Source organism: Sarcophilus harrisii, chromosome 3 (assembly GCF_902635505.1).
Source record: "Sarcophilus harrisii chromosome 3, mSarHar1.11, whole genome shotgun sequence".
Classification (NCBI taxonomy): domain Eukaryota; kingdom Metazoa; phylum Chordata; class Mammalia; order Dasyuromorphia; family Dasyuridae; genus Sarcophilus; species Sarcophilus harrisii.
This window is the reverse complement of record NC_045428.1, coordinates 263708663-263724952: the sequence shown is the minus strand read 5'-3', so window position 1 is coordinate 263724952 and position 16290 is coordinate 263708663. Positions and strand designations below refer to the sequence as shown.

General features: G+C 30.2%; 1 protein-coding gene across 1 annotated transcript in view; it reads left to right on the top strand.

The window, feature by feature from the left end:
* Nucleotides 1–16290, top strand: part of IL1RAPL1 (interleukin 1 receptor accessory protein like 1) — a 1491295-nt gene that overhangs the window by 902019 nt on the left and 572986 nt on the right. The window contains exons 4-5 of the mRNA XM_031963646.1: nt 2379–2565; nt 13636–13789. Coding sequence (XP_031819506.1) covers nt 2379–2565; nt 13636–13789 — 341 coding nt within the window. The remainder of the gene's footprint in view (nt 1–2378; nt 2566–13635; nt 13790–16290) is intronic.

Here is a 16290-nt window from a genome sequence, read left to right as displayed (position 1 = left end):
AAATGATATTAAGGTTTGATTAGGACAGATGTCTCTGCATTATCTTTTTACCTTTTTTGAAAATAGCATTTGATTTTTTTTCCAATTACATGTAGATAAATTTTCAACATTAATTTTTAGTAAAATTTTATATTCTACATTTTTTCTTCCTTCTCATTCTCCTTTCCCAACCTGGCAAGCAATCTAATATGGATTGTAGATGTGCGATCATGTAAACATATCTCCATTAGTTATGTTGTGAAAGAAGAAACAGAACAAAAGGGGAAAGACACGAAAAATGAAAATACAACAAAAAACTGAAAATAACATGACTTTACCTGCATTCAGAATCATAGTTCTTTCTCTAGATTATAGATAGGGTTTTCCATCATGAGTCTTTTGTAATTGTCTTAATCACTGTATTTATGATCGCATAATGTTGCTATGACTGGGCACAATATTATCCTGGTTCTCCTCCCTTCACTTAGGATTAGTTTAGTAAGTCTTTTGAGGTTTTTCTGAAATCTTCCTTTCATCATTTCTCATGGCACAATACTATTTCATTGCTTTCATATATTACAATTTGTCCAGTCATTCCCAAATTCATGGATATCCCTCAATTTCCTGTTCTTTCTCACAACATAAAGAGTTGCTATAAATATCTTTGTACATGTAGATCCTTTTCCTTTTTTTTTAAAGATATCTTTGGGATACAGATCTGGTAATGGTATTGCTGGATCAAAGGACATATGTTTGATCTTTATGTTAACAATACTACCATTTCCTCCTCACTCTCTTAATTGAGGGATTATTTAATCCTATGTTCTGATTTCTCATGGATTCCAAAGTATTCTTTGACCATTAGATTATTACAGTATTTATTCAAAATGAATGCTATGATGGCATGTGGGTATAAACTATTTTAATTTTTTAATTTGGTCAATGTATAGAATTTGAACTGTTAGTGGACAAAAGTTGCATATCCTCAGCCTTAATATTATAAATATTCTTGATTAGGAAATCAAAAATGGAGTGTTATTGATAATATGAATAAAAATGTACATACATTAAAATTTTATCGTGATTATATAAAATGAAAATAGTCTTGATAAATGAAAAACCAAGTGATGAAACATGTTCGAAAATGTGCTACTAATACACATCAAGTGTAGGGAAGAAGATCAGAGGAGTTTCTGTATCTCCCCATTTTATCTCAGCTTCCTCTTCAAAAAAAAAAATGCACCATGGTGAACATTTCAGAGATTTTCTACAAGATTAGCAATTGATGGGCAGGGGTGGATGTTTCCTGATCTGCACTGTTGCAGAATATTCCCAGATTTATGTGATCATATATTCATTTAAGATAGAAGAATTATGACATAAAGATGAGCAGAATATGATGATGAAGATAATAGTCATTTAAGTGGCAAAATAAAGTGCTGAGCCTAGAGTCTAGTAGATTTGTATTCAAATCTTTCCTCAGACACTTACTAGTTGGCAAGTCATTTGACACTGTTTGATTCAGTTTCCTCATTTGTAAAATGAGCTGAAGAAGAAAAGGAAAACTATGCCAGTATCTTTGACAAGAAAACATGAAATATGGGTCATGAAGAGTTGAACACAACTAAAAAATACATATACAACATCAGATGGAGCTAATAATAATATTAATAAACTAAAATGTTTGGAATAGTTTGCAATTTATAAATCACATAATGTAACACATAAATAAATAATCAAACCTGAATATATTTCCTTATGATTCAATCTGATATTGAAACTATTTCATCAAATTATTAAAATATATTAAATCATATTTTAAAAGATTTTTTTAACTCTCTTTGTAACATAACACAATAATTTTTCCAATATCTTTACCAGTCACTATTTTCCCTCCTTACAGAAACAAATATTGGTCATGGCAGAATTTTAAAAAGACATTAGTGTCTACAATAACAACCTGTATATAAACCTATTTAATATTTATACTTAGTGAACAAATGAAGAAATAATGTGAGATAATTGAAGTTAGCATAAAAAGTGCACAATGCAAAGTTGTTTTGTTTTGTTTTGTTTTTGTCTTGATGAAATCTACTGTGTGAAATTAATGAGAATTTTGGAAAGACAAGGGATTTTTATTCAGATGATATAGTTTCAAGTTTTGTCCTTTCCCGTTACTGGCTTTTTAACTATATGAAAGTCATTAAGCTTTTTTAAACCTCAGTTTTGTCATTTGAGAAGATAATAATACCCATTTTTCCTGCTTCACAGGGTTATTATTAGTACTATGGGCATAAAGAAGGTGGTAGTCCTTTTGAAAAATTGTGGAGCTCTACACAAGTATAAGGCATTATTATTTTTTCATCTTAGACCACCGTTTGTTTTCTGCTTTGTTTCAGAAACTCCACATATTGTATGAAAGTGTCCATTTCACTGACTGTGGGTGAAAATGACACTGGACTCTGCTACAATTCCAAGATGAAGTACTTTGAAAAAGCTGAGCTTAGCAAAAGTAAGGAAATCTCATGCCGGGATATAGAGGATTTTCTAATACCATACAGAGAGCCTGAAATCTTGTGGTATAAGGTAAGGAATAGAGAAGGTCGGGTTTCTTATAAATTATTGTATTTTGGGTCCTATAGTATTTTCAATATTTTAAACCTTTCAAAGGAACTTAATATAGCTTACATCCTATTTCTTTAGACTATATTATTTCAGTTACTATGAGACTTATTGCTTTGAAAGGATTTAGTCAGTTTGGTTAGATCTAGAAAAAAAAAAGATTTAGATGAAATTGTGTGATAACTTTCTTTTTTAGATAATTTTGGGGGAAAGGTGAGACAACTAGGGTTAAGTGACTTGCCCAGGATCATACAGCTAGTAAGTGCCAAGTGGATGAGGCCAAATTGGAATTCAGATCTTAATGACTCCAGACCAGTGTGCTTTCCACTGTGCCATCTAGCTGCTTCTCTTTTGAGATAATTTTTACAATTCTTTCTTATCTTAGTTGATTTGGTCAGAAGTAGAAAGTAAATTATCTATATATATATATATATTTTTTTCTTTTGGGACGTATAATATAATAGGGAGCCAAAATATAGCAGTAATTGACTAGTAACCCTCCAGTATAATTGTATGATTATTTCCATTGGACTTTTCTTCATTATATATCTTATTATTTCTAGTTTTCTGATTTTCTAACTGAAATAATTGAGAAAACACCTTTGTCAAACTCCATTAAATTTAAATAATTATATTTGAATATAATTGTTTCTTCACAACTCAAAAATAATTTTCATACTTAAAAGTAAAAATTTTGCTTCTATTCTCCCTATGCATAGTCGGAACCTGGTACCAATGAAAGCACACACTCAAACTTTCATCAGATTATATAATTATAGTTTACTCATCACCTCATTTATGCAATAAAATTTTACTTATTGAATATGAATAAAGAACAGTATATCTTTCATGTAAAAATTACTGTAGAATTATTTACCCTTGACTATATAATGACTGGAAACTGCAAATGGTGTCTGGAAGTAAGATATTGGACCTCTAAATTTTAATCATATGCTTAAATATATTGCCAAAAAGCAAGCCAAAATTATCTTATAATTATCTAGTGTTCTGGTTCTAATCTTTGTTTGACTTCTGATAGTAAGACCATTATAAACTTTATGTTTTATAATAATTATTCAGAAATTCTGTAAAACATATTTAAGTACTGAATTTATCTCTATTCTTTTGTGTTCATATGTTTGCATACATACACATTTATACATGTACTATATATATACACATATATATAGTATATATACATATATGCACAAACACATTCACATACACACCCATATGGGGGCCATATATCCCATAAGTCCTATTTTTCTCCTTTTTGTATTGCTTTATTGCCACCATCTATTACAGTCCCAGGAACATGGAAGGTTTTAATAAATATTCATTCATCTCAGTGATTTTTCCAAACTTTTTCATTTCTTCTCAGATCTCATAGTTTCCTTCCACTTCTCACACCTTCTCAGCTTAGAATTTTGCTTCAGATTTGATGGGGGAAAATTAAGGCTATTTACTCAGATCTCCCTCTTCTCCCCTCATCCTCATCTCACATCACTCATATACCTACTGGCACAGTCTCCTTCACCCATGTTTCATATAAAGAGTTCCCTTTGTTCTTGACCATGGCTAACTCCTCTATATCTACAAAAGAACTCACTCCATTCTGGTTTCTTCAGCCAAGTTCCCCCTCTATAATTTCTGTTTTCTCATTCATCTTCACTCTCTCCATGTTTACTGACTATTTCACTAATGCCTTCAAATATGCCCATATGTCCCCTATTCTGAAAAAAAAAACTCATTTGAACTGTCCATGCATAATAGTTATTGTTTTATATCTCTTCTCTTACACTTCCTTTCTTCTCACTCTGTTCTGACTTTGGATTTAGTCTTCTGACTTTACAATTTCACTGATACTATTTTCTCTAAAGGCATTAACAATCTCTTGTCAAGTCTAATGACTTTTCTTGATTCTCATTATCTTTGATTTATCTGTAGCTTATAAGACTGTCAATCATCCTCTTCTCCTTGACTATTGACTTCTATCTAGGCGTTAATGACACTGATCTCTTCAAGTTTCCTTCTTGCTTGTTTTACCACTTCTTTGTCCTTTTCTGTATTAACATCCAGGTTGCACATTAATAGTAAGAATCTCCCAGATTCTTCTGGGAACCCTTTTCTGTCCTCTCTCTATTTATCTTTTTGCTTGGTGATCTTATCAGATCCTATAATTACAATTATTATTTCTATTCAGACTACTCTCAAACCAACTTGTACAGTTCTAACTTCTCTCCCAACTTGTAGGCTTATATGTCTAACAGCCTCTAAACATCTCAAACTGAATATAGCAGGTGTTTCTGGGATAGACATATTCACCTCAATATTGCTAAAAATACTAATTATCTTTTTCCTCTCTATAAAGTCTCCCTTTTTCCTAACTCCCCTAATAACACTGAAGGTACCATCCAGCCTTAATGTCTTCCTTGATTTCTCACTCTTTAATCCCCCCACTGCCATATCCAATAAACTGGCAAATCCTGTCATTTTTATCTTTATAATATCTAGCAAAAAATTCTCCCTTTTCTCCAGTGACACTGCAAGCATCCTAGTGCAGGCCCTCAATAATTCACAAACAATTGCAATAGCCAGCCTGGTCTGCCTACCATAAATCAAACCACTCCAATTTCTATATGGCTATCAAATGTCTTATCCAAAAATGCAAATCTGATTGTATCAGCATCCTATGTAATAAACGGTTGTGGCTCTCTTTTACCTCAAGGATTAAACATAGAATCATCTGTTGACCTTTCTAACCCCTTCATAATCTGCCCCCTTACTACTTTTCCAGTCTTATTGTGCCTTACTACTATTTATATACTCTGTGACCTAGTGACATTGGCCATTGTTTAGTTCCTCAAAATCATATTCTATATATACACAAATTCTTAGCATATCCCTTGGTTGTTCACCATGCTTGATAAATTGCTTCTGCCTCCTCTTAACCTATGTGCTTCATCAGTTTCCTTCAAGTCCATTTAAAGATAAGAAGCTTTTCCAGTCCTAAATCTTGATGACTTCCTCCAAAAATTACTCCAATTTATTCTACTCTGTATCTTATTTGTACATAGTTGTTTCTTACTCATTGGATTATGTGGGGTTTTTTTTGAGATCAGGATGTGTTCTTTTTTTTTTTTCTTTTCTTTTCTTCCTATATTTTATTTAACATAATATATGACACTGCAGCTTAATAAATATTAATTGACTAATTTGTTTTTAAATTTTATTTTCTTTTAAATTATTAATTTGTCTTTTCAAATATTTCCCAATTACAGGTAAAAAAAATTACATGCATTTTTAAAAAGTGAGATCTAAATTATTTTCTTTCATTTTGCCCCTCTCTTCTTTAAGATGGCAATCTCATATCAAGTATATATATATGAAATCATGCAAAACATATTCCTATATTATCTATGTTGCAAATTAAATAATAAAAGTTTAAAAATATCTTCCATAATCATTCAGATTTCATCAGTTCTCCTTCTGGAGGTTGACAATATCTTTAGTTATGGGTCCTTTAGAATAGTCTTGTATCATAGTCTTGATCAGCATAGCTAAGTCTTTCACAGTTGATTATCCTTACAGTATTGCTATTAACTGTGTACTGCAATCTCCTTGTTTTGCTCACTTAATTTTGTATGAGTTCATTTAATTCTTCCCAGGTTTTCTGCTCATCATTTTTTATATCACAATAGTATCCCATCATAATTATACAAGACTGATTCAGCTATTCTTCGGATGATGAGCATACCATCAATTTATAATTGTTTGTCACCACATAAAGAGTTGCTATAATTATTTTTGTAAAAATGTACCCTTTTCCCTTTTCTTTAATCTGTTTGGGATATTGCTATGTCAAAGGATATGGACAGTTGTATAGTCATATCACACATTGTTCTCTAAAATGGTTGGACTAGTTCTACCAGCAATAATTGGTGTCCCAATTATTCCCACATCCTTCCTAGCATTTAATATTTCCTTTTTGTCTTGTGTTATCCAATCTAACTCAAAATAGTATGAGGTGATATCTCAGAGTTTTGTTCATTGGAATTTTTCTAATCAGTAGCTATTTAGAGCATTTTTATGATACCAATGATCATTTTTATTTCTTTTTCTGAAAATTATCTGTTCATATCCTTTAACCATTTACTAACTGGAGAATGGTTCTTATTTTTAAAAATTTAACTCAGTTCTCTATACATTTGATAAATGAGATCTTTCTAAGAAAAACTTGCTATAAATTTTCCCCACAGTCCTACATTCCTTCTAATTTGGGCTACATGAGATTTCTTCATGTAAAAACTTTTAATTTTATATTATAAAAGTAACCTGCTTACTTTCTAAAATCCCCTTTATCCCTTCTTTTATTAAAAATACTTCACATATACACAGAGATGATAAGTATATTTTTCATATTCTCTTTTCATATTGTCAGCATTTATGCCTTAATCATTTATCCATTTTGATTTTATCTTGATATACAGTTGGATATAGTTGGAATTGATGATCTATGCCTTGTTGCTGCAAAACTATGCTACTTTTTTCCCAGCAGTTTTTTTTTTTTTTTTATTTTGCTGAGGCAATTGAGTGTAAGTGACTTGCCCAGGATCATACAGTTAGGAAGTGTTAATGAATTCTTATCCTAAAAGCTTGTATCCTTCAGTTTATAAATCGCGATTTTATTATGATTAGTTATTATTGTGTATTGTGTAATCAATCTATTCTACTGATCCACTACTTTATTCCTTAGCAAATACCAGTTTGTTTTCATAATCACCACTTTATAATATTGTTTGAAATCTGAAACTGCCAAGTCATCTTCCTTAAACATTTTTTATTTTATTCCTTTGAAATTTTTGACACTTTTCTTCTGTATTAATTTTGTCACATTTTGCCCCTGGCTCTATAAAATAATTCTTTGGTCATTTGATTGGCAAAGCATTGAATAAGCTAATTGATTAGGTAGAATTTCATTTTTATATATTGACATGACCTACCCATAAGGAATTGATATTTTCCAGTGGTTTAGATCCGATATTATTTGTATAAAAAGTATTTTCTAACTGTGTTCATATAATCCCTGGGTTTGTTTTAGCAGGTAGAATCCCAAGTATTTTATATTGTCTGCAGCTGTTTTAAATAGAATTTCTTTTTCTATCTTATTCAAGGGCTTGGTAACATATAGAAATTCTGATAATATACATGCATTCATTTTGATATACTGCAACTTTGCTGAAGTTATTGTTTTGAGTAGTCTTTGTTGTTGGTAGAGATTCTCTAGAGTTTTCTCATTATGTCATCATATCATCTTCAAACAATTGCAGTTTTGCTTTCTCCCTGACTGTTTTTATTCCTTCAATTCTTTTTTTTTTTTTTTTTTTTTCTTATTGTTATAGATAGTAATTCCTCTAAGGGGTGTTTAATAATAATAATGAATAAATATCTTTGCTTCACTCCTGATATTATTGGGAAGCCTTCAAGTTTACCCCACAACAGAAAAACCTTGTTACTTATTTTTTGTAGATACTCCTTTATCATTTTAAGAAAGAATTTGATTACTGTGCTTTATAGTGCTTTTAATAAGAATGAAGGGTATATTTGTCAACGATTTCTTCTGTATCTATTGAGATAATCAAAGGATTTTTGTTATTGTTATGATCAATGATCTGACAGTTTTTCTGATTAGAAACCAATCCAGTTTCTTGGCATAAATCTCATATGGTTATAGAGTAAGTCTTTGGAATATGTTGTTGTAATATTCTGAATAATATATTATTTAAAATGTTTTCATCACACATATAACCTATATCAAATTACTTACAGTTTTAGGGAGATTAAGGGAAGAAGGAAGAAATTAGGAACTCAACATTTTATATGAAAATGAATGCTAAAATCACTTGTACATGTAATTGGCAAAAAATAAAATACTGTTAAAATTTTAAAATGAAATTGTCTCATCATTTTTTATCAAAATTGGTATAAAGTTTTCTTTCTCTATATTTGCTCTCCCTGGTTTAGATAACAAAAGCATCTTTGTATCATAAAAGAAATTTTCTGACTCCTTTTCTTATTTAAAAATTATTTAGTTTTGGGATTTATTGTTCCTGAAATGTTTGGTAGAATTCACTTGTATATTCATCTAGTCTTGGGTTTCTTGTTGGGGGGAGCTCATTGATGGATTCTTCATTTTTTTCTGGCATAGGCTTATTTTTATATTTTATTTCATATTCTGCTCTTCTATGTATATATATATTATATATATACATATATATACACTTGCGTGTGTGTATTTGTAACAATATTCATATATTTTGCTTAGATTGCCAATTTTATTAGCATATAAATTAGCAAAATGACTTCTAATAATTGCTTTAATTTCATCTTCATTGGTGATGAATTTACTCTTCATTTTTGATATTACTAATTTGGTTTTCTTTCATTTTTTAAAAAAATCAAATTAAGGAATGGTTTGTCTACTTTATTACTTTTTCCATAAAGTATTTTTTAGTTTTATTTCTTAGTTCAATATTTTCTTATAGTCATTTTTATTAATCTTTCCTTTGACTTTCAGACTTTCCATTTAATTGGGGAATACTAATTTGTTTATTTTTAGTTGCAAGTCCAAATACTTGATCTGTTCTCTATCTCTTTTATTAATGTCCATACATACATTTTACTCCAAAGTATTGCTTTGATTGCATATCAAAGACTTTGGAATGTGGTCTCATTGTTGTCTTTCTCTTTAATGAAATAATTGGTAGTTGTTCTTTGATCTACCCATTATTTATATTTAGATTATTTAAATTTTATTTACTTTTATTCTATGCTTCCACACTCGTTTTAAATGTGTAATTTTGGTGAGAAAATATTTCTGCTTTACTTCATTTGTTTATAAGGTTTTATGTTTTAATGCATAGTCAATTTTTGGAAAGGTAGCATATACAACTCCTTTTATTTCTATTCAGTTTCTTCAGAGATTCATCATATCCAATTTTCTTTGTTCCATTTTCCAGGTCAGTTATTTTTTTCAATGACATATTTCACTTTTTTTTTCTTCATTTGTTCTTCTGACTTTATTGTATTATTTTGTTTGAAGATTCATAGAGTTATTAGTTTTTATTTGCAGAATTCTGATTTTTAAGGAATTAATTTCTTCAGCCAATTTTGGTAACTTTTTCCCTCTTCACCAACTCTATTTTTACTGGGTTCTTTCATCAGTAAGTTTCCATACTTTTTTTTTTAAGTTAGCCAAGTTTCTTGTTTAAGCTATGATTTTTGTTTTTGTGAGTCTCTCTTACTATTTGTTAAATGTCTTTATAATTTTTTGTTTACTTTTAGTTCTTTGCCTTTTTTTTTCTCTTACCATGATTTTGAAATTTCTTTTTTTTCACTCTTTCAGGAATTCTTGTTCAGCTTGTATCCATCACATTTTGGGGGTGGGGGGGCACTGGTCTTGCTTTTTGGACTTTATTATCTTCTTCAAAGTTTGTTTCTTAATATTCCCTCTTACCCTAGCAGCTTTTTGTGGCCAGGTCTTTTTCCCCCTGATATTTTTTCATCTTACTTCTTGATTTGGAAATTTATGTTAATGTTGTGCTTTATTTCTGACATGTCTCATCATTTTTTTTTTACTTTATTACTTTTGGCATTGTCTCATATTATGAGAGTTTTGAAGTTTTTTGGTGCTTCCAAGTTTGTATGATTTGCAGAGAGATGAGGTCACTGTTCTCTGGTTTGTACTCTGTTCTTGATCCAGGAAGGACCACCAATTTGGGGGGATTGCAATTGATTTTTCTCAGGGTCACTGATCCCTTGGGGCAAAAATGATACTCTCCCTCAGGGATTCCATTCCTTATCTGAAAGTGATTTTCCCTGATCTTGAACTATGATCCAAAAGTTAGTATTAGCTATAGATATGCCGAAGAGTTTCTGGTCCTGAATTCAGTGCTAGCACAGGGATCACTTGTAGTCTCTTTCTAACCAGTTGCTAGGTTCCCTTACTCTTTCTGGCCTTTGAACTGCCGCCGCCACCTAGTACCACCACTAATATTTCATCATAGTGAGCGCTGGGTTGGTTTTCACCCCAATGTCACTGATCTTTTTTTCCAAACTCCTTAGTTCTCTTGGGCTTTTAGAATGTCTTTCTCTGATCTTTTGTTGGCTCTGTTACTCCGAAAATATTTGAAAGTTCTTGGTATGGAAAAGTGGGGAAGGCTTAGCTGAGAACTTCCTCTACTCAGTCGTCTTAGTTCTGCCCCTCAAGGTTGATGTACTGAAAATCCAATTTAAAGAAACTATTGTCTCCTTGCCCTTCTGAATCCATGAACTGACTTTTATTCTAAAGAGTTTTGAATCATTTTTATCTAAGCTTGTGTGAGTCTATCCAAGCATATTGTATCATATTCAGTTTTGCATTCATAGCAGCTGGATATTTAGTGGTTTTTGGCTCACTATCTAGGGCACTTCACAATTTTTATGAATGGAACCAGAATTAGAGAGAAAATATCATTAAATGGGAATATATAGAGTTTATGAATAAATTAAACTGTGAGCTAAACTTATGATTTATAAACCAGTAACTTTAAGTAATTAATAAGTGAAATGAGTATGAAATGCTCAGGCTAGCAAATCATAGATTAATATTATTAGCCTCATTTACTTGAGTTGGTCATTATTTTTGTCCCTTTCAGCATTTTCTAGAGAATTTTCTCAATGGTTTCTTGAATTTCTAGACTCATTTATCCTTTTAACAACAGTTTCCTTTCAAGATAGTTAACTGAACTAAATGTAATTCAATTCAATGTTCATGTATTATGTTTGTGGTTTGGGCAAGACACAGTCTCAGGCCCCAGGGATACAAAGATGATAAATACTGATAATTATAATGCTAGGTCGAATTTGATAGGAAAAAAGTTCTTCCAGCAAAGTCCCCTAGGAAAACACGTAGAAGGAAAGAAAACTTTGAGCTGGGGGTATAAGAAATGGGTGCACCACAAAGATAATAACATTTAGACATGAAACAAACTTCATGGTCTATATAGTCCAACCTATATAGTCCTAACCTAGATAAGAATCTCATTAAGACTTGTGAGTGATCAAAGAATTTTTGCTTAAAGACTTGTAATTAAAGGACTTTTTATAAATAAAGGCAATACATTTTCTTCTTACATACCTCTTTAATTGTCAGAAAGTGTTTTCCTTTCTTTGTATTAACTCAACAACTGATTTTCTACAGCTTCTACTCATTGCTTATATCTTCAATCTGGGACCAACTAGAACAAGTCTAATCTCTTTTCCATGTAGTGGTCCTTCAAGTACTCAAACAATTATGTCCTTTCCCAAGCCCTTTTCTCTTTTTCTGTGTATGGGAGGAAATCTCCACTTCCTTCAATTATATTCTATAATTACTTAGGCATTCATTACATTCATGTCTGAAGTTATATTTTCATTTTATATTTAATAAATTTTCATTTTCTCTCTCTTTTTCTCTCTCACACATACATATGCCCAGGCACAATAACTGCACTCATTAAAACAAGCATTGATTCCTTTGTAGATAAACTCCTTCTAAATTAAAATAGGCATATTCCTGTTAAAGTTATCTTCCTTCTGTCTTATCTGTCATATTTTTTTGCAGGGACAGTTAGTCATTATTTCACTATTATTCTGTAGAGATTTCACAGCCTAATAATATTAATAATTACTGGGCCATTCTCAGTATATAATATATATGATTCTATATAATATAGAATCATATATATACACATTAAAGCGCAATAAGACACAACTGTTAAATGTCACATGTGTTATCTTTAATAAAGAAAATGACAGAAATAGTGTGATTTAAAATTTTTGCTTCCTTGGCTATGTACCTTACTTAGCTCATTGCTTCAGAGAAAAATGACCATTACTATTTAGAAGATAAACTAAATCTTTATTCAGTATTAATTGATTACAGGTCTTGAATTGGTCTTTTATAGAGCATCACAACAATAAGATTAGAAGAGTAAGACTATAACTTTTGTATAAGAAGTATAGTTTTAAGTTTTAGGACTTTATGCCTTTAGTTATAATACTACAATCATTGCACCATAGATTATATATTCTAAGTGGATAATAAGAGGATAAACAACCTAAGAATTATAGGAAAATTCTGTAAATCAGAGAATTTTAATTGAAAAGAGCATGTTATTGTTTCAATAAGATCACTTGGAAATCTAAGAAAAACTAAGCAGCAGAATGTTATGCTGGCATTATAGAGTAAAAGAATTAGCCTGCTGAACTCAATATGCATTATACACATTATATGCAAAGGAATGTAAGTGCCTAATGTGTTTATAAGCATAATATGAATGATATTTTATATTATACATGTATTTTTTTTTACCTGATAACAATGACTCAAAGGGACCATTATGCAAATCATTATGTTCTGCATAAAAACTAAATCTTAATTTTCTGAAAAAAATCTTTTATAAATCTATTAAGAATAAAGGGAAAAAATATGCATCTTTGACTGAAATAATTGGATATATTCCCCACGCTCCAAATGCAAAGTAAATAACCATTTAAATTAAAGTGGTTATCTCCAAAATTTGTATTTGAATATTTTGGAAAAAATATGTTATTTATTATCTCTGAAAAGTATATTTAGCTTTTTATTTGGGAATCTGGATTGAAAAATGAGATACCTCTTCCCCAAAACATAAATTCTTATGCACCATGAAGAAATTAAAATTTGATAGACTAAAAATTATGAAAGTAAATTTATTAAGCTACAGTATATTACACGTATAAAACATAAGTGTTCACAGGATATGGTATTTCCCAGTGTACTAGTGGGATTGATTAATTTTCTGATAAAACATTTTAATAAAAAATATAATCATCTCTAGGTATTTATATGTTAAGGGGATAACAGAAAAGATATAAAAACCTCCTTAGAAAGTTTTATATGTAATATCAAAATCTTTTCTATCTAAGTAATTTAAAACAAAATAGATATTTGTGACATTTTTCTTTACACAGGAATGCAGGACAAAAGCATGGAGGCCAAGTATTGTGTTCAAAAGAAATATTCTGCTTATAAGAGAGGTTAGAGAAGATGATATTGGAAATTATACATGTGAATTAAAGTATGGAGGCTTTGTTGTTAGAAGAACCACTGAACTCACTGTGACAGGTAAGTTCATAAATTAGTCTTTGATTTTTTTTATTGCTTATTGAAGATATATTTTGATTTGACCAAGTGAGAAAGAGGAGGGAATTGTGAATGCTTCTGGAATAAAAACAATTTGTATTTGAAATCAAATTGAAAATATTAAAATGTCACAATTCCACTTCTGTAGGGGATTTTGGGATATGCCACAAATAGAAAATTACAGTGTACTTACTCGCAGAAACTTTTGAAAACATGAAAAAATATTTACTTTTTGTGGATCATTTAATTCCATCATGAAGCAAATTTTCTAAGTACAAACTACTCTTATTTTTGTGTTCATCTAGGAGAATAGCAAGTAGTTTTTCTTTGATATGTAGTTTTGTTACTTAATGTTCTGATATATTCATTGTAAATGACTAAAGATTCTATCATCTGAAATACAATAACTATGAAATTAAGTCAGGTGTGATACATAAAATCAACCTGATACAGTTAATGTAGCACTGGAGTAAGAGTCAAAATAAAACATTGTTTTTTGCTCAACCAAATGATAATTTAGCTGAATGAATCAATCCCTTAATTTCTCTGGACCTCAATTTCATCATCTGGAAAATAATGACATTAATATCTATCATGTTCTTCTTACATTAATATCATGAGGATCAAGTAACTTAATATTTGTTAAAGAACTCTGTAAATGCTCAACATAAAACAAATGTGACACATCATCATTATTGTTCGCATATGTCATTTGTAAAATAAATATGCAGATTTACTTGCATACTTAATACTAAACTTAAATGGAAATTGTTCCCATAAAAGAAAAATGGTACAGAATGGATTGCAAAATGAAGATTTGGGGAAATTTGGCCCTTTTCAAAAATGCTAAAGGAATGAAAACAAAACATTTCACAATTGCATTTAAAATACAGCATCTTCAAAATGTGAAAAATTAAAATACATTGCCACTTTTTCTTCATATTGTAGGGTCTTGAAGTTCATACTATTTATAATCCTGTGAAAAATAAAACACATTATTTTTAAAGTATTTTTTAAAAGCACAGTAATAAAAAATTTTTAAAGTGTAAGAATATTCTACTGTTGCCATCACTTTGTCTTTAGTTAAGATGTACAAAATTTGTAAAGGCTATTTGGGGTAAAAATTATTTAATATCTGTTTATGCAGAGTTTTTTCTAATTTTCTTATAAAATATGTTGTTGTTTTCATGTAAAAGACATTGAGTTTGGGGTGTCTATCACCTATCTTAATTCTTTAGTATTTTCTCTAGACATAAATTATTTTTATTTGAAGAGCCTTTAAAAAACACTGTATTTTCAATATTGTCCAGTAAAATGGAATTCATCCCCTTTTTTGAATGGTGAAAGGTACCATCTTAGAGATACCAATGGAAAAAATTGATTGTCACATAATTGACTTTTGGATGAAATACAGAATGAATACTCTTGGACCATATTTGATTTATACTAGTGATAGACAGCTGACTTTTGCAGGAAATGAACGATGGAAGTACTTATGTAATACGTGGATTTTTAGCCTTAGCCTTGAGAATCCAATTGTTCAGAATACACATACAGACACACATATAGGCGCGCGCACACACACACACACACACACACATACACACACACACCTATAAATGTGTGTGTAGAACTATGTACCTATATGTACACATATACTTAAAGTGTATATGATTTAGTATTTGGATAGTATCATTAATTGTTTCTATCAAAAAAAATGAAATGAAGTGAAATGAAATTATGGTAGGAGGGGCCATTAACTCCCTAGAAGTGGGACCTTTACTTCCCAAAAATTAATGTAAGAAATGAGGGAGTGACCAAGTGATGTTACAGTAGGATTTTGTGACTTTTTGATGAGTTTTCTTATAAAATATTCATAATGCCATTGCAAAATGATAATAGTTAAGTCATACTTATATATATATATATATATTATATATATATATATGATTTCCTCACATTTTAGAATTCTACTACTTAATAGCTCTGTCGGGATATGAAATCTGAATTAATATTTTAATACTTCACTCCACTATCTTGCCAACAGCCTAATGAAAAAAATGTCTGATAAATGTTCCTATGTTGCATTTCTTTTATAATATAGATTGAATTTTCTTTCCTTCTGAAAGCTGCCAATCATTATTGAAGTGGTGTCTTTCAGGTGCAAAAATTTTGATAAGAGAAATTTAATCATCAGTGTAATAGAATGTGGGGAAAAGATGCCTTCTGAGAAGAATATGGGGGCCAATTTCTAATCTTTCTTCATTGGTATATAAAGTCAGCCTAAAACTAACCCTTGGTATTAAATTTTTTTTTCTTTCACTGATTCTATGAATCTAAACTACTATGACAGGTACCTTTCAAGTAGTAAGACATAAAAAAAATTTTCATACTAAACTCCTTTTCTATAAAATGTTTTCTTTCTATCCATCAAAGGAAAGAAGTGTTTCCTCATAACAGGGGAGAAATTGAGAATGCTTCAC